The sequence below is a fragment of the Lycium ferocissimum genome, chromosome 9, assembly GCF_029784015.1.
Source record: "Lycium ferocissimum isolate CSIRO_LF1 chromosome 9, AGI_CSIRO_Lferr_CH_V1, whole genome shotgun sequence".
NCBI lineage: Eukaryota > Viridiplantae > Streptophyta > Magnoliopsida > Solanales > Solanaceae > Lycium > Lycium ferocissimum.
Window position 1 is genome coordinate 26,283,589 of NC_081350.1, and position 19,897 is coordinate 26,303,485.

General features: G+C 36.3%; 1 protein-coding gene and 1 pseudogene across 1 annotated transcript; both read left to right on the forward strand.

Annotated features, from left to right (window-relative positions):
- Positions 1-550: 550 nt before the first annotated feature.
- Positions 551-9,877, forward strand: LOC132030039 (conserved oligomeric Golgi complex subunit 6). Its single transcript, XM_059419504.1, has 11 exons — positions 551-909; positions 1,175-1,227; positions 3,228-3,375; positions 3,477-3,584; positions 5,025-5,092; positions 5,606-5,729; positions 5,842-5,988; positions 6,099-6,359; positions 6,449-6,733; positions 8,595-8,741; positions 9,164-9,877. The coding sequence occupies exons 1-11, from the start codon at positions 700-702 to the stop codon at positions 9,686-9,688; spliced, it is 2,076 nt and encodes a 691-aa protein (XP_059275487.1). The 5' UTR covers positions 551-699; the 3' UTR covers positions 9,689-9,877.
- LOC132032200 (5S ribosomal RNA) lies at positions 2,295-2,407 on the forward strand (annotated as a pseudogene).
- Positions 9,878-19,897: the final 10,020 nt, after the last annotated feature.

A 19,897-nucleotide genomic window follows, 5' to 3' on the forward strand; every position in this document is an offset into this window, starting at 1 on the left:
GTAGTTGTATTAATTTTCCAGAAACCTAATATGAACTTTATATATGAAAAATGTGAATGAAATTCTAAGTTTTGAGTGAGATATACACATTTCATACCATTCTCATGCATAAAAATTTGAGCATAGTGTTTAATCCTTGATCGAGATATACACATTTCATACTTTCTTCATACATAAAATTTGAGCGAACTTTTTAAGCCTTGAGCAAGATATACACATTTTATACACAAAAATTTGAGCGATTATTTTAAGTCTTGAATGTTATATCAAAGTTGTATACGATGTTGTTGTAGTTGTATTAATTTTACAGAAGTCTAACATGAACTTTATATATGAAAATATGAGCGAAATTTTAAGCGATATACACATTTCATACATAAATTTTTGAGCCAAAAAAATATCTAATTTTTTTTTATATATTTTTAAAAAAGCATATTTTGTATAAAATTTGTAATATTATATTTTATAAAATATTTCATAAATATATTTCCTTAATATGTATATATACATTTGCCCCTTGGAATTAAAATTAAAGACCAAAAAGGCCTCGAAGGTTGGCTTAAAGCCCATAGCCATTTTTGACTCTGCGACTCTGGATCTGTAACTCCGATCAGTGCACATATATATACGTACGAATTCCTTCATATATCTATAGATTATTAATTATCAGCGGTAGTGAAAAATCAAGGGTGGTGGGCAATGGCATTGGCACCGGGACTATCTCGGAAGCTAAAGAAAGTTCTAGAAACTCGAACAGACAGCCCGGATCTACTAGCGTCGTTGAATACTCTCTCTGAATTCTACACAGAAAACACACCGCATTCTCGCCGCAACCTCCGATCCACTATTGAAAAGCGTTCTCTTTCTATCAATCATGAGTTCCTTCTTTCCTCCACTGCTGCTCAAAAGGTACTGTAATTATTTCAGTTCACGTTTCGCTTCTGGAGATTCAACATACATGAATTGCAAACTTAAATGTATTTTTCGTATAATCTTGAACAGACTTTTAAACTTAAGATTTTAAAATATTGAATTAATCTAATTCAATTTAGTTTTTAAGATTAGTCAAATTGACTCTCGAGAAGCGAAATGTGACAAAGTAAAAGTGAATGGAGGGAGTGATTCTCAGGTCAATTAACTTTCTTTTTTTTTTTTTTTGAATGGATTTTGTTAGTCATTGGATCGAGTTGAAGAAGAAGTCAATGAGATCGTTGAATGCTGTGACAAGTAAGGAATTACTAATCCTCCATTTCAATTTGTTTATCTGGTTTTGACTTGGCACGGAGTTTAAGAAAGTAAAGTAGACTTTTGAATCTTGTGGCCTTAAACTAAAACTAAACATATATGGAATGTATCGAAATGCCCTTTAATCTTGTGGTCTTAAACATGTCATGTGGAAAGTTGGAATTAAAGAGTTGCCAAAAAAGGAAAGAGACATTCTTTTTTAAACGGACTAAAAAGGAAAGTAAGACAAACAAATTGAAACATAAAGAGTACTAAGTATTACTCTAACATCTTTTGGGGTCTTCCGATTAATATATTTGAAATGAAAAGTTTAGTTGTTAAAAGGTCACCGGTGATAAGTGAAACTAGTTACTTGGAAAATAAGGAATGCAGCATGCTACAACTTGTTAAATTACTAGGATAGTTTAAAATGTATTTTCACTATTGGCATATTAGTTAAATCCATTTGGATTTGGCATAACACATAGATAGACACTTTAACTTGGCCTCAACTGGAAACTAAACACTCCAACTTTGAGAATGCACATCTAGACACCTCAACTCGTCCCCACTGTCTTGTGGACACACCGACTCTGACGTGGCACATAAATTTTAGAGGTGTTTAGATGATCATTTTGCAAGTTGGAGTGTTCAACTGACACAGTGGAGACGAGTTCAGGTGTCTAGATGTGCAGTCTCAAAGTTGGAGTGTTCAACTGACAGTTGAGACCAAGGTAAGGTGTATATCTATGTATTATGCCTTGAAATAAAAAGTTTAAACTTTTACACATATGTAAGCTAATTTTTAAACTATCTGGTTACCGATGATAAGTGAAACTAATTACTTGGAAAATAAGGAATGCGACATGCTACAAACGGGTTAAATTAATAGGATAGTGTAAAATGTGTTTGCAGTGTTGCCGGATATAAGTTAAATCCATTTGGATTTTATTGACTTGAGAATGTTACTTACGTGTTAGTAGTCTTGACTTAAAATTTTATTTTCCTTCTCGTTTTTTTTATATGTTGAGAACGAAATGTGGCTTTTTTCTTTTCCCTTGCTGTATATATGATGTACCAGCACTAACGCACCGGATCCCATCAGAACTCCGAAGTTAAGCGTGCTTGGGCGAGAGTAGTACTAGGATGGGTGACCCCCTGGGAAGTCCTCGTGTTGCATCCCTCCTTTCTATTGAGCCGAGGGTCTTTCGGAAACAGCCATCCTACCTTGGTAGGAGTAAGGTCTGCGTACACTCTACCCTCCCCAGACCCCACGTTGTGGGATTTCACTGGGTTGTTGTTGTATATATGATGTACGGAAGAAGTGGAGGGATTGTGATGCTCTTTAAGAGAGGAAAATTTGGTGCCTGATATTTCATGTTCTTTCTCTGTAAAAGATTTGATCATTTAAGCATGTGTTGTGTAAAGGGGTGACATTAGTGAGAGGATAGTAATCCATGTTTATTGTATGTTGAACATTTTATCTGACATATGTCAGATTTGTATGGAAGTGATCCCAAAGAAACTATTCATCACCAAAGTACATGTTATCAAATGGATAGAGAGGAGGGGGATACCTTTAGTTGGTTCGTGCTAATTGCCTAATTGGATAAGTAAAAATTAATGTGATTGAAAAGAATCCTACTAAGTACTAACTGGGTGCTCTGTAGTTAGCAACTTATCCAAAAGAATCCTCCGTTGTTCAACCTTTTCTCTCTTGAGCATTTTTCCTTACAAGCATGTCTTCCTATCTTGCCAGAGGGAAGCTTCCCAAGTACCAATTGTATGATAAATGCAATCAATAATTCATGTATTGAGTTTCCCCTCTTTTCCAGCTAAACAGTTACTTATACCAGTATCTTGGGTTTTGCTCCCACCTGGCTATTATCTCTCATAGTTGGTATTATAAGGACTTAATTCTGTATTACATTCCCTTGCTGTTACATCAATTAAAAAGTAGTAGTTGTACTGACATGTCTTCTTGTAATGCTTGCATTTTGCAGAATTGCACTGGCTTTAAGCAGTTGCAATGCCACGACAGGCGATATTATCAGTACCACAGAACGGCTGAAACAGGAGTTTGAAGTTACTACACAGAGGCAAGAAATTGTGTCATGCTTTCTTCGTGATTATCAGCTATCCCCGGAAGAGGTTTAAGTCATTCCTTTTGAGTTGAAGCCTATATCACTCACATAATAATTGTTTTTGTTGTGTTATTAACATACTGATTTTCAACTTTTATGTTGATGCAGATTAATGCCCTAAGGGAAGAAGACCTGGATGAGAATTTTTTTAAGGCACTTGCTCATGTTCAGGAAATCCATGCCAACTGCAAAGTGCTTCTCAGGACACACCACCAAGTAAACTTCTCTCTTTGTCTCTTTATAGAGTGTGAGATGATCTGATCCAGACTAAATGTAGTTTGATCCAGCTTGTGGTATGGTAAATGAAGGATCCTTATATTGATTGATGAATTAAGAATTGGTTATTTACTCATGGAATAATGGGACTCGATGCAGGACGTATATTGAGATTCATTTTGATTCTCTAATCCCACTAATTATAACAGAGTAACCAATTGCAACAACAACTATGCCTCAGTTAGAAAGAAGTTGGGTTGGCTATATGAATCCTCACTAACCATGTTTCGCCATTTAAATTCATCTCAGGACGGATTAACCAATTACACTGATATATACCAAACAAAGAAACATATTAACCAATTGCTCATGCAATATCTGCTCATCTGTTCTAGAAACTTTTTATTATCTAATGTCATGCTTTTCCTATTACTTAAAAGTTGTATCCATCTAAAGATGTGTTAGTTTATAGAAGTAAGTCCAACTTATATATATGTGATAACTTTTTTGCAAAAAATTAGGTATGACAATTTTGCTGACAAAAAAAAGAGGCACCTTATACAAGAGCTATATAGATCATTGAAATCTTAAAGTTAAATTGTTTTTTAACAAATCACTGCCAATTGTCAATACAAGTTGAACTACATGAGCGATCCAAGGACATATGGAAAACTTCACAATTAACTGAATTGGACACAGAGCATTTTTTCCTTTCAATAGCCCTTACAACAACAACATACCCAGTGTAATCCTACAAGTGGGGTCTGGGGAGGGTAGAGTGTACGCAGAGTCGCAGACCTTACCTCTACCTTGGGAGTTAGAGAGGCTATTTTCGAAAGACCCCCGGCTCAAGAAAAAACATGACAAAAAGGGTCAGATAAGAGTTAACGGAAATAAAGAAGCCATGGCAAAATACCATAGATAAGCATTGTGAAGAAAAGTAACAGTAACTGCAGCAAACTAATACGATAAACGAAGTAAGAGACGGCAGATAGTAACAGATTATCGAAGGACATAAAACTACAAAGATAATACTATGCCTACTAGTATGGAAGGGTACACGAGACAATGCTCTACTTCCTACTAACCTTCTACCCTAATCCGCGTCCTCCACAACCTCCTATCTAAGGTCATGTCCTTGGTAAGCTGCAGCTGCGCCATTTCCTGTCTAATTACCTCTCCCCAATACTTCTTCGGCCTACCTCTACCTCTCCTGTAACCATCCATAGCCAATCTCTCACACCTCCGCACTGGGGCCTCCGTGCGTTTCCTCTGCAAGAGCCCTTACATGATAAGTAAATGAAAAGAGTTCATTCATCTAGTTTCAGTTATATTTTCCTAATGATAGCCTAGCTTTTTTCAAATGTTAGTATCATATCCAAGGCAAGGACAAACATGATTTATTTATTCTTGCTTAATTGACTCGAATACTCTTGGCAGCGTGCTGGTTTGGAGCTCATGGATATGATGGCCATGTATCAAGAAGGAGCATATGAACGCCTTTGCAGGTTACTCTTCTCTGTCTCAGTGGACTCTTGAACTTAGGACATTTCATATCATATTACTGTTATAGTATCCTCTCATTTAAGTGCCTATCAAAAAATGTAACTTCCGTGCTGATCTCTGGAACGTAAAACACTATAGCTGTCTGGTGGAATTCATATTGTGTGGCAGGGTATTCAGATACCCATTTTGAACAATTTGTTACTAGTATGATCTACTTTTTTCAATCTGCTAGTTGTGACTGGAACATCTATCCTTGGCCTCTTGCAACAATACCCATCCATGGTCACAAACAAGTCTACAAATTAGTCCTTTCTTTGTTTATGCGTACCTCTGTTTTGTCATGGTGACTGATGTCTGGGTTATTGTGATTTAGTTCAGATTGGTCCTTCTACTATTAGTACGTCATATGATTTGTCTACTTTGTTATATGGATACTTGAAAGTGCTTAAACAAGTGGTGCAGTAGTCATCTGAGCCTTCCTCTATGTTTGACGTTATGCTGGTTTTTCTTTCTAGGTGGGTTCAGACAGAGTGTAGGAGACTTGGTGACGTTGATAACCCTGAAGTTGGCGAACTTCTGAGAACAGCAGTCAGGTGTCTCAAAGAAAGACCAGTGCTTTTTAAATATTGTGCAGAAGAGGTAACTAACTTAACTAAAGGCTAGAATACAACAACAAGATAAAAGCTAGAATAATAATTAAAAAAACTACGCAATGACATGCATTTCATGTTCATGCAATCTGAAATATTAGGTGGCAAACATGAGGCACAATGCATTGTTTAGAAGATTTATAAGTGCTCTTACACGTGGAGGACCTGGTGGACTTCCCAGGCCGATTGAAGTGCATGCCCACGATCCTTTAAGATACGTTGGTGACATGCTGGGATGGTTGCATCAGGTGATAGATATAACGTAGTGTTTAAGTTATTCGTATTGTGAAGTAAAAAAGGGTCTTTTGCACATTGGCTTGCTGCATCTGATTTTGTACATGTTTTTGTTTTATGACAGGCATTAGCATCTGAAAGAGAGCTTGTCCTTGCATTGCTTGATCCCGATGCATCAGATACTAGACGAACTAGTCATAACCACTCCAAAGGCGTAGATAGCGAGTCTGGGAAGACAGAATCTGACTTGACTTTTGTTCTAGACAGGATTTTTGAAGGAGTTTGCCGCCCTTTTAAAGTTAGAGTGGAACAAGTTTTGCACTCTCAACCTAATCTTATTATTTCTTACAAGCTTAGCAATACACTGGAGTTCTATTTCTATACAGTGAGTTGAAATCTGCTGCTAGTGAACCCAATTTTCTTGCACTCCTCCTTTTTAAGTTGTCCTTGCCCTCAACTGTTTTTCCAATGCAGATATCGGATTTGCTGGGGATAGAAACATCTTTATGTAATACCTTAGTGGTTCTCAAGGAAGCAGCCCAGAAAACATTTTTTGACATACTAAAGAGTCGAGGCGAGAAGCTTTTGAGGTATCCTCCATTGGTAGCTGTTGATCTTTCTCCACCACCAGCTTTAAGGGAAGGAGTTTCAGTGCTGCTTGAAATTATTCAAACACATGATAGCATGATGTTCCCTGCATCAGGACAGAAGCCTGACTTTGATCCAGTTATATCTGCTTTGCTAGACCCTATTATTCAGGTTAGTGTCCATCAAGTTACTTAAAATAAATGATTACTTGAAAAAATAAAAATAAATGAGTACTAGTTTGCTACTTATGTATTAGTTCCTGGTTTCTTGTGTTAACTAAGTGAATACTGCTGTCTTAATTTGGTTGGTCCATTTAATAGGAAAGACACGTGAGGATTCTGCTTCCAAGTTTACACTTTAGCCCTCATGTGGAGTTCCTATGTGCTTTCTTTGAAGTGTTACACGTTATTAGAATTTTTCATACTGTGTGTGCCAGAGTCAACTTTTCTCAGGAAATGCTTGGTCCATTCGAAAAGAAAACAATATATGGTATTGTTAATCTTATATTGATGGTATTATCCTTGAATGAGCATAGATTGTTATATCATCAAATTCTCTGTGCTTAAATACCTAGACATATGATACATCTTTGTTGTTTCCAACATTTTAAGCATTTTTCTAATGGAGACCTTGAGTTATATAGGCCAACTGTTCTGACCTAAGGGGATTTCTGGAGTACTGGAGAATCAGCTTTGCTTGAAGTCGGTAGTATTAGTTTGCGGTTACTCTTGTTTCTGGTATCCGAGTAGATTAGTCAAAACATGGTTGGCAAGTAGTTCTCTCTGACCCAAAAGAAGTCTAGTTTGTTGTGTGAAGTGGCAGAGAATCCGTGAAAAAGATTCATAAATATCGAAGATACGGGAAAACAATTTTTTTTAAAAAAAAAAAAAAAAAGAGAAGGAAATCTTGATACAGGAATTTCACTCTAATAGGTCAGTTGTTGAATAATTAGTACTAATCTTATGTATTCTATTTATCTTTTGAAAAAAAGAAGAAGAAAAAACATCTAGATTCTATTAGTTTAACCCTAACAGTGCAGGACTAGTTTATTGCAAGATGACATTCAGATGTCCTACAATATCCATAGATATCTGTGAAATGTGGAACACCCCTGACAATGTGACTTCTAACAATTGACACCGGCTGTTTATGATTCTCTTTCTTTCTGGGAGGATATTGTTTTTCTAAAAAAAGAAATAAAGAATTGCACTCAAAGGGTGTGGCCTAATGGTCAATGAAGTGGATTTAGAACCATGACGTCTCACGTTAAAATCTCAGTGGAGGAAAAAACACTAGGTGATTTCTCCCCGTTTGTCCAATCCTTGGTGGACAAAGTTACTTGGTGCCTTTGGTGGTGGGAGGTAGCAAGTACCCCGTGGATTTAATTGAGGTACGAGTAAGCTGGCCCGGACACCACAATTATATAAAAAGTTGCTAACAAGAATTTAGAGAAACAGAGGTTACTTATTCACATTTGATGGCCTGCCTTTCATTAAAGTAAGAGTAAATATTAAATCATGTTTAGTACATGTCAACCTCGGTTGATGTTGATCACAAGAATGAATATGTTCTCTGCCGAATTCTTAGCTATTCTTTGTTTATCTGTGCAGCAAAGAGGAATAGGTTGGGGAATGTTAATTAGTTGGTTTATTTGAAAAACTGAAGTGCATTAGCTATATACATCAGAAAAACTAGAGTGCGCTATTGATTTCATTCTCCTGTTTGAGTGACATTTCAGAATTTAAGATTGTTTGATTTGGGGTTCTTGACGTGTGACAGACTGAAAACGCATGATTGCTGATTTACTGCAGTATTGCCACACCAGACTTGTTATGCTTTTTTATGTTTACTATTTATGTCATGCTTTCTCTTGAGCCGAGGGTCTTTCGGAAATAGCCTCTCTACCTCCCAAGGTAGGGGTATGGTCTGCGTACACTCTACCAATCTACCCTCCCCGGATCCCACTTGTGGGATTACACTGGGTATGTTATTGTTGTTGTCATTGTATGTTTACTATTTATCTTCCATGCAGATGTGTGAGCAAGCAGCAGAGGCGCACAAGTCAAAAGGTTCCATACACTCCTCAAGAAGGAATAGAGTTACTTCTGATCCAATTCAACACCGCAGGTCATCTGTGGATGCTCTTTTGGATGGCAACAGTTCAGGACCTTTACCGCAGGTACTTTTGGTCTTGTTTCCCTTCAATGCCAAAGTCGAATGGGCCTCGTGTTGTAATCTTGGCTGATGAATTTCGTTCCCGTTCCCTCTCCTTCACTAAAAGATAAGAACCGAAACAGACAGGAAAAATAAGACACCATGGAGTCATCCCACCATCTGACATAGTCCAAGCTGTGTTTGGGACATTTTATTTAACAATATCATTTTTTCAAGAGTGATTTTCTGGACCACTTTAGATTAGGTGCATATATCACCGTGGATCTATGTGCTAGACTATTGACTGAAATCTTGATTATGCATTTACTCCATGTGCAGGGTCATGAGTATACTGTCAATTGATAATGGTGGTATAACATAGTACTAGGAGACGGTTGCATTATGCCTGCTATCCCTAGCGTTGACCTTGTGTTTTGTTTTATGCAGACCAGTGAAACTCCGGCCAAAATTTTCATAATTAACTGCTTATGCGCAATCCAGCAACCACTTTTAGGACATGAAGTTGCAAGCGGCTATGTGAAGAAGCTAGGTGTGATGATAGACAATCACATAAATGCTCTCGTGGAAAAAGAAGTTGAGGCTATTCTAAGAAGATGTGGTTTATTAAATAAGATGTCACATTTCCGCAAGTCATTAGAAATTAATGAATCTGGCAACTCCATAGCTAGGACACCATTAGCAGAAGAAGAGGATACATCTCCGGTTTTTGTTGCCGAGAGTTTGAAAACTTTATTTGGGCTCATTCTGGGCAGTGAAACTGCCATTCCTGAATTTGAGCAGATGCAAGTTCCAAGATTGCGATCAGAAACTAGTGTTCAGGTAGCTAGGTCGCTTGCCGAAGCTTATGAGCTTATTTACAGGGCTATCATGGACCCTGAGAATGGCTACCCGGATCCAAAGTCATTGGCTAGACATCCACCTGATCAGATAAGAACAATTTTGGGGATTTGATAGCGAGTTATACGTGTAATCTGTAATACATCGTTATTGTGTCAAAAGTATGTCTGATATTTGTTCTCTCTTCTATTTCCTTTTCAAATTTTGGTTCATATTTTCTTTCTTCTTTTGTTGTTAGAAAACAATGTCGGCATTAAACTTTTTATACTTGTATGCGTAAAAAAAACTACAACCATGTGAGTTTGGTGACCTGTAACTGACTCTAAGCCAGATAAACAAGGCTGATGCACACCGTAGAAGATAATCAAACTATTTGAGTCTTCTAAAAATTGATAGAATTATTGATTGCAACTGTAACTGCGGTCTAGTTGATTGATATATGCTGTCATCACTAACGATGCATCAGTAACATAATTGCATTTCTTTGGGGAAAAAAAAAGAGAAACATGACTATCTCCCATCCGACAGACGTGCGTATGATCGCGTCTACTTAGCATTAATGATGAAATTCTGGATCAAGATGCTTTATGGGAGAAACGTTTGGTGATCTGAATTCCCTTTTTTTTCTTTTTTTTTTCCTTCCCAACATACAGTAAGGGAGTTGAGAGAAACTCTCTTATTATACAATGCATACTTTTCATTTCTTGTTTAAAAACTAGGTGTTGTAGTCATAATAATTGACGGTCAAGTTTGACATTTAGAAAATTTTGTTGATGATTAGCCCATTTTGGTCATTGAATTTAAGTGAACGGGGTTCTTCTATCTATTCAAAATGTGGATGAGGTATTGTCTCCCAAACCAAAAACTTAATGAATTATTGGAATTTATTTTTCATTTTATATGATTCTTTTTATTCATTTGGTAGAAGAAAACAATTCCAAAAATGTACTCTCTGTTGTAAATATGATAATGTGGATGTCCACAACTTCTAGGAGTTAATTCACCATTATGTGTAGTTATACCACACCTCCACTACTCCCTCATTCATCTCCCACAACCACATATTCTTCTCACCTTCTCAAGGGGTTAATGCCATATTCAAGACAATCTTGTAACCCCCTCTCTATGGAGTAGTATAAATAGAGGGATGATATGTGATGTACAAGACACTTGAAAAGAAAGAAGAAAGTCATCTTTACATTGTTTTATTCTATATTGTTTCTCTTATTCTAATATTTTATATTGTTACTTTGAGCTAGTTTTACAACACGTTATCAGCACGAGTCTCTAACTCCACTATCGCCGTTCCAAGTTGAGTGTACTCTTTCATCTGGTATGCGTTTTGACCATCCTTCTAATATGTGCTATATATATAAAACAAAAGTCTCGTTTAGCCCGTTTCCAATTTGATGCAAATATTTCCTATTTCTATGCATTATACTAGTTAATCTTTGGGTGATCAAATATGATGTATACCATTATTTTTATTAATGTCCAGCATATTCAAATCAACTAGTTATCCATCATAGTATGACATCTGGAAGACCTCACGGCTGGTGCTCTTCCAAGTCGTCCTTATTTTAATTCTTGCATATAGTATATATGTTAGAATAGGCATAATTATTATGCTACTGTTTTGTTGAAAAAAAATTAATTACTATTGTTGTTTTGTGGAAAATACGTACTCTTTTGTGTGAAAAAAAGGATACTGTTTTGTGAGAGAAAAAAAGTATTCTTCTGTGAAAAAAAAAATACTCCTTTTGTGAAAAATGTACTGTTTTTTTGTTTTGTTTGTGGAAATAAAGATGTTGTTTTGAAATTACGTTATTTTATTATTTCTAACACTAATATTTTTATGATAGTTTTGATCATCATGTCCAATTTGTCGAAGCTTGAGTTTGTGGCACTTGATATCTCCTGAAAGAATTACCTATCATAGATACTTGATGCTGAAATTCACCTAGACGCCAAAGGTCTTGGTGCCACTATTACTCGAGGATAATACAAAGATCGAGTCGGGACAAAGCGAAGGCAATGATTTTCCTTCGTCATCATCCGGATGAAGGATTGAAGGTTGAATACACGATGTGCTGAAAGATCCACTTGAATTGTGGGTGGTTTGAAGGAAAGGTATGACCACATTAAGGTAATAAAGTGTTGCCAGGGCTCGTTATGAGTGGATTCACTTACGGTTACAGGATTTTAAAACTGTATGTGATTATAACTCTGCTGTCTATAGAATTACTTCCCAATGGAAATTATGTGGAGATAAAATAACTGACGAGGATATGTTGGAAAAGACTCTTACGACTTTTCATGCCTCCAATTTGGTATTACAACAACAGTACCGTGAAAGGGGTTTTAAAAGCATGCTGATTTGATATCATGTCTTCTTGTGGTTGAGCAGCATAATACCCTTTTATTGAAAAATCATGAAGCCCGTCCCACTGGAACTGCTTCATTCCCGGAAGCGAATGTGGTACACATGGCCCAGCTGAAAGAAGACAAAATAATCGAGGCCATAATAATGAGCGTGGCCGTGGCAGGGGCAAGGGACGATATAATAATCGTCGTGATTGGTCACCATAAAAGGGAGAACAATATGGGTTATCAAGGCAATCCTTCAAGGAACAACTGTCATCGTTGTGGTTTGAAAGGTCACTGGAAAAATGAATGTCGGGCGCCTGAACATTTTGCCAGGCTTTATCAAAATTCCTTCAAAAGAAAGGCAAATAGAGGTGGTGCCTCTTCTGCTAATGCCCGAGTGGAGTCACACATGACTTTAAAAAATGACGATGAGGCAGGGCCTTCACGAAAATATGATGATAATGTTGAAGCTAATTTGGCTTTGAAAGATGACGATTTTGATGGGCTTGATGATATTACTCATTTGGAAGTTGAAGACTTCTTTGGAGATCAAAATTGAGAGTTGATCGTTTCACTGGGGAATGTGTTATGTTGTTATTTTTATTTATGTGTTTTAAGTTGTCCTTATGTTGTTTTATTTTCGAGAAGTACTTAAGTTCTCTATGTTGTTTTATTTTCAAGGATTAGTACTTAAGTTTTCTATTGTTAGTTTCCGTATTTCTTACAATGTATTTTTATTTTTATGAAGATAAATAAAATTCCCCAGTCTTCAATTGGATCCAAGATGAGTAATGGAGATATATGCCTTTTGGATAGTGCTACAACTCACACTATATTAGGAGAAAAGAAATATTTCTCTCATTTGGTTATGAAAAAGGCCTGTGGTAATACAATATCTGGTAGTGCAAAATTAATTGAGGGCTCTGGAAAAGCGACCTTATTACTACCTAGAGGAACAATATTTGCCATTAATAATGCATCGTATCGACAAGTCTCGAAGAAACTTATTAAGTTTCAAGGTTATTCGCCAGAATGGCTATCATGTTGAGACTGCCAATGAAGGAAAGGTTGAGTACCTTTATATTGTTACAATGAAAGCTGGGGAAAAGTTTGTGCATGAAAAATTACCCGCACTTTCTTCCGGGTTGTACCATACAAGTATTGGTGCGGTTGAAACAAATGTTATAGTAAACAAAAGGTTTAATAGTTCTAATGATTTTATCATTTGGCATGACCGGGCCATCCCGGTTCTAATATGATGCGCAAAATAATTAAGAATTCACATGGGCATACTTTGAAGAACCAAAAGATTCTTCAATTTAAGGAATTCTCTTGTGCTGCTTGTTCTCAAGGAAAATTGATTATTAAACCATCAGCAACTAAGGTTGGGATTGAATCCCCTGCATTTCTGGAACGTATGCAGGGTGATATATGTGGGCCAATTCACCCTCCATGTGGACCATTTAAATATTATATGGTCTTGATTGATGCATCTACAAGATGGTCACATGTGTGCTTATTATCAACTCGCAATATGACTTTTGCGAGATTGTTGGCTCAAATAATAAGGTTAAGAGCACAATTTCCAGATAATGCGATAAAGAAAATTCGTCTTGATAATGCGGTGAGTTTACATCTCAGGCCTTTAATGATTATTGTATGGCCACTGGAATAATAGTTGAACATCCGGTTGCTCATGTTCATACTCAAAATGGTCTAGCAGAATCAATGATTAAACGCCTACAATTGATAGCTAGACCATTGCTAATGAGGACAAAACTTCCTGTTTCGGTATGGGGACATGCTATTTTGCATGCAGCAGCACTTGTGCGCATAAGGCCAACCAGTTATCATGAATTCTCCCCATTACAATTGGCTTTTGGTCAGGAGCCAAATATTTCCCATCTTCGAATTTTTGGATGTGCGTTATTTGTTCCAATTGCTCCACCACAACGCACAAATGGGTCCCCAAAGAAGGTTGGGGATATATGTTGGGTATGAATCTCCTTCAATTTTAAAATATTTAGAACCGATGACTGGAGATTTATTTACAGCAAGATTTGTTGATTGTCATTTTGATGAATCAGTATACCCAACATTAGGGGGAGAACATAAGCAATTGGAAAAGGAGATAGATTGAAATGCATTATCATTATCTCATTTAGATCCTCGAACAAATCAATGTGAGCAAGAGGGTCAAAAGATGATTTATTTGCAAAATGTCACAAATCAACTGCCAGATGCATTTACTAACCTTTCAAGAGTTACTAAATCTCATATTCTAGCTGCAAATACTCCAGTTCGAGTTAATGTCTCGGTAGGACAAACGGTTAATGCAAATGAGTCCAGGCCACGTCTGAAACGTGGTAGACCAATCGGTTCCAAGGATAAAAATCCTCGAAAAAGAAAAGAAATAAATGATCAAGATGATCATCATGTGAGGGAAATTACTCAAGAAAATCCCCGAGACATAATAAATGATAAGCCCATAGAGGAGGTCCAGATACTTCAAAACAATGAGAGTGAAGAGATCTCAATAAGTTATGTCTCGACGGGGAAAAGGTGGAACCGAAATGATATTGTGGTCGACAATATTTTGCATATAATGTTGCTGTTGAAATAATGCAACAAGATGAGGATCTTGAGCCAAAATCTGTCGATGAATGTAGACAGAGAAATGATTGGCCAAAATGGAAGGATGCAATTCAAGCAGAATTGGCTTCAATGTGAAGTTTTCGGACCAGTACTATGAACACCTGAAGATGTCAAGCCAGTAGGGGTACAAATGGGTGTTTGTGCGAAAACGAAATGAAAAAGGTGAAGTCGTAAGATATAAAGCACGGATTTTCGCAAAGGCCTGGCATTGATTATGTGGAGACATATTCTCCTGTGGTGGATGCAATTACCTTCAGGTATCTAATAAATCTGGCAGTTCGTGAAAAGCTTTATATGCGACTGATGGATGCTGTCACAGCCTATTTATATGGCTCATTGGACCACAATATTTTTATGAAAATCCCTGAAGGATTCAAAGTGTTCAAGCATACAAAAGTTCGCGGGAAACTTGTTCAATAAAGCTTCGAAAATCTTTATATGGATTGAAACAATCAGGGCGGATGTGGTACAATCGTCTCAGTGAATATTTGCTAAAGGAAGGATATAAAAATGTTCCTATTTGTCCTTGTGTTTTTATAAGAAGGTCTGGGTCTGAATTTGTCATAATATCTGTGTATGTTGATGATTTGAATATCATTGGCACTCCCAAAGAGCTTTCAAAAGCTATAGAGTGCTTGAAGAAAGAATTTGAAATGAAAGATCTAGGTAAGACAAATTTTGTCTTGGCTTACAAATTGAGCATTTGACAAATGGAATATTTGTCCATCAATCGACATACACTGAAAAGGTTTTAAAGCGTTTTTAAATGGATAAATCACATCCGTTGAGTACCCCGATGGTTGTGAGATCGCTTGACATAAATAAAGATCCATTTCGACCTCAAGAAAATGATGAAGAGCTCATTGGCGATGAAACTCCATATCTCAGTGCAATTGGGGCACTAATGTTGTAACAGCCCAGGCCACCGCATGTAGAAATTGTCCGCTTTGGAGCCTCAGCCCCTCACGATTTTAAAACGCGTCTACAAGGGAGAGGTATCCAAGCACTTATAAAGCACTCTCCGTTCTCCTCCCCAACCGATGTAGGATTCGCCTAAACCGATGTGGGATTTGCCTAAGGCAAGCCTTACACTCCCCCCCCCTCGGGGACTCGGCGTCCGGGCCGAGGTTTGCCCCACCACCGGGTTTGCCCTACCACCGCCCGCACTCGCTTTTCTCGATACTAACCCGTAACGACCCGTGCCACCGCATGTAAAAATTGTCCGCTTTGGGAGCCTCGGCCCCTGCGGCTTTAAAACTAGTCTACAAGGGAGAGGTATCCAAGCACTTACAAAGCACTCTTTGTTCTCCTCCCCAACCGATGTGGGATTCGCCTAAACCGATGTGGGATTTTTCTAAGGCAAGCGTTACACTCTAAAACCGTGAGGGGCTGAGACTCCAAAGCGGACAATTTCTACATGCGGTGGCTTGGGCTGTTACAGATGTATCTAGCCAATAATACCCGACCCGATATATGTTTTGCAGTGAGTTTATTGGCAAGATTCAGCTCCTCCCCAACAAGAAGACATTGGAATGGTGTTAAGCATATATTCAGATATCTTCAGGGAACAATTGACATGGGATTATTTTATGCTTATGAATCCAAGTCAGATATGATCGGTTATGCAGATGCAGGATATTTGTCTGACCCACATAAAACCCGATCTCAAATAGGCTATTTATTTACATATGGAGGTACAGCTATATCATGGCGTTCAATGAAGCAAACAATAGCTGCCATTTCTTCAAATCATGCGGAGATAATAGCCATTCATGAAGCTAGTCGGGAGTGTGTTTGGTTGAGATCAATGACTCAACATGTTCGGTGAAATGTGTGGTTTTCTTTTGAAAAGGGATATTCCAACTATATTATACGAAGATAATACTGCATGTATTGCTCAATTGAAGGGAGGATACATTAAAGGAGACAGAACAAAAGACCTTTCACCAAAGTTCTTTTTTACTCATGATCTTGAAAAGAAAGGTGAGATAGATGTTCAACAAATTCGCTCGATTGATTATTTGGCGGATCTGTTCACTAAAGCATTACCAACCTCGACATTTGAGAAGCTGATATACAAGATTGGAATGCTCGTCTCCGAGAACTAAAGTGATCTTTTCATCAGGGGGAGAAAATACGCGCTGCACTCTTTTTTCCTTGGTCGAGGTTTTGTCCCATTGGGTTTTCCTGACAAGGTTTTTAACGAGGCAACAAATAATACGTAACGAGACACATTATCGGACATCCAAGGGGGAGTGTTGTAAATATGATAATGTGGATATCCATAACTTCTACGAGTTAATTCACCATTATGTGTAGTTATACCACACCTCCACTACTCCCTCATTCATCTCCCACAACCACATATTCTTCCCACCTTCTCAAGGGGTTAATGCCATATTCAAGACAATCTTGTAACCTCCTCTCTATGGAGTAGTATAAATAGAGGGATGATATGTGATGTACAAGACACTTGAAAAGAAAGAAGAAAGTTATCTTTACATTATTTTATTCTATATTGTTTCTCTTGTTCTAATATTTTATATTGTTACTTTGAGCTTGTTTTACAACACTCTCATTTCTTCTTCTTTGTTTTTTCACTTAAAAGTATTGTTCGTTCCTTATAGTCACCTTAATTAAATTTGAATTTCTCACTTTAGTTTGATTTGCTTTAGGCTTAGAAAGAAAGAAAAATAATTAAATCAGTTCCTATCTAATAAGTGTGGGTAGATTTTTTTTTTTTTTTTTTTGTGTGTGATCTTCAATTTGTAACACCATATTGTGTTTTATACTCCATGTATCTAAATTGTGATGGAGAGTTACTTGATACTTGTTATTATTGGCGGGAGATAGCAAATATTTCGTGAAATTGGTCGAAGTGCACACACTGACCAGACAACACACTGACCAGACAACACGATTTTTTTTTTTTTTTTTTTAACTCTTATTCGATATAGACCGAGACACATAATTAGTGTGCCTCACCTAACTAAAGTTTGTCTTATATTAAAATAGTGACTATCAGCACAGGCCCAATAATACCTTGTTAAATGTCATAAAGTTTCATCGGATATACTTTTAGGAGCTGCCATAGAATTTAATTCCCGTACTAAAGGTTCTGCGAATTTCAATAGTCTTCTTTTGCTTCTTCCTCCTTATTTTTTCTGCTTGTTTTGCAAATTTCCCTGTTTTCTTTTTGGGTCTCATTGATCAATCTCAGAATGATTCTTGATTCTTGAAAATTATAGGAAAGAACAAATTAAGGTTCTACAATTTATAGCTTCAAGAAAATACACCGAACAATGATATCTTTTACAATGTATCTTTGTATATAAAATTTTATGTTTATGCTGTTGTGATTTATACTATTAATCATGTGCTAAGATATTGTATTTCTTATAAAAAAAAGATTATACAATTTTAGTAAAAAATTAAATATATTTGTATACCTCTGTGTGTCATTTACTTATATAGTAGATGATGCTTTTCCCTCGTTTAAAAACAAAGCTCATCTAATTTATCATTTAAATATTCTAAATTGAAATTTGTAAAATATTCATTGAAAAGTATTTACTTTTAATATGTAAGCAGTGTAGGTTGAGTGCTTTCAAGCATTTTAGATTGATTTTCTACATAGATGAATTTCCCTTTACCTTTAAAAGATAAACACTGTAACAGTTTTGGCATAAATACTCATAGGCACCACAGTTTGGTAATCTTTTAGATCGTTAAATTTAAGCAGAAGAGTCCCAATTTATCTCAGATCGCCCATACTTGTGAATAACCAAGCAGTTGAGTTTTTCTTCAGTAATAATTTATTACTATTTAAATAAGATTGAGATGTCTACCTTTAAAAGAAGGAAAAACATGTATACATTAGAAGTGGTATGAGTTGAAATTTAAAAGCAAAAGAAGATGGCCCCACCAAAAACAAAGACATGTACAGAGATTAGAGAGAGAAGGTATAAGTATTGACATGGCTAGGGTTGTTCACAGTTTTGGTTAAAATCAAAACCAAACCGAATAAAAAAATTGACATTTGGTTTGGTTTGGTTTTAAATTTGAAAAACCGATAATATTTGGTTTGGTTATGGTTATAGTAAAAAATAACCGAATAAATAACCGAACCAAACCGATAATTATATACATAAAATTTATAATTATTTATATGTATAATATTAACTTTTCATAAATAATTAAAGATATTTTATACCTTTTAATTATTAATTTAATTTTCGTCTACTTATTTTTAAGGCCCATGTCTTAAAAGAATATGTCAAGTCAACAATCCAAGCCCAACTCTAATAAGTCGTAAGATAAGGGTAAAAAGTAAAAATCCTACTATCTCTTTTCATTTTACATTCACGCATGTCTTTCCTCATTATAAAAGAAAGTTCGCACTAGGCCGTAGTGAGGAAAAAAGAGCCTCATAAGAAATTTGAAGAATGTAGAGAGAATATTTGAATTATGTCACGCTAGTCATAAATTGAAAAACCGAACCAAACCGAACCAAACCGACAATAACCAAACCGGTGATTATTATTTTACTTGGTTTGGTTATGGTTTTAGACATTTAAAAACCGACTAAATTGGTTTGGTTATGGTTTTAACCAATAACCGACCCAAACCGAACCATGAACACCCTAGACATGGCTGGGCAAGTGAAGTATACGACTGGCAAACTAATTTACCCTCCTACCAAATTGTGACAAGCCAGCATGCGTGACTGTGGAACGTAGAGGTGAAGCACCCTATTAAATTGTGACAAGCAAGCATGCATGACAATGAGACAGGCAGCTGAAGCTTCTAATATAAAAGAAGAGAAGACATGCGTAAACTCTCTTCCTTTTAATCTTCGCCAAGTGAGGCGGCTTTGATTCTTTAGCACATTTACATGACTCATACTAGACAAGTGAGAGAAAATGATAACAATGAACCCTTATGTTTGACAAATTCAAAGTAGTCCTGTAAATATGTTTTGAGCATTTTGGTCCTTTAAATTGATAAAAAAATAAAAATAAAAAAAAATTAACATTTTTAGTCTTTGTTAAATATTTAATGAACCATGTCTATTAGATTTGACAAAAACAGTGGAAACAAAGATTTAACCAAAAGCACTAGGAAAGTCCAATAAAATTCTAGAAATCACAACACAAAAAAGATAATCAATCACAAAAAATAAATAACAATATAGCAGGAATTGCACCTTAAAAATCTGGATCAAACTTGAAAAATAGACAAAAATAGCAAAAAAAACAAATTCTACACTTCCAAAACGTGCGTTCATGCCAAAAGATTTTA

What these genes read in the sequence shown, in the direction of transcription:
- LOC132030039 (XM_059419504.1), top strand. Translation starts at nt 700, where the DNA reads ATGGCATTGGCACCGGGACTATCTCGGAAGCTAAAGAAAGTTCTAGAA. An exon ending in ATCGTTGAATGCTGTGACAA is followed by an intron (nt 1,228 to 3,227) that starts GTAAGGAATTAC and finishes TGCATTTTGCAG; the next exon opens with AATTGCACTGGCTTTAAGCA. An exon ending in TGGAGTTCTATTTCTATACA is followed by an intron (nt 6,360 to 6,448) that starts GTGAGTTGAAAT and finishes TTTCCAATGCAG; the next exon opens with ATATCGGATTTGCTGGGGAT.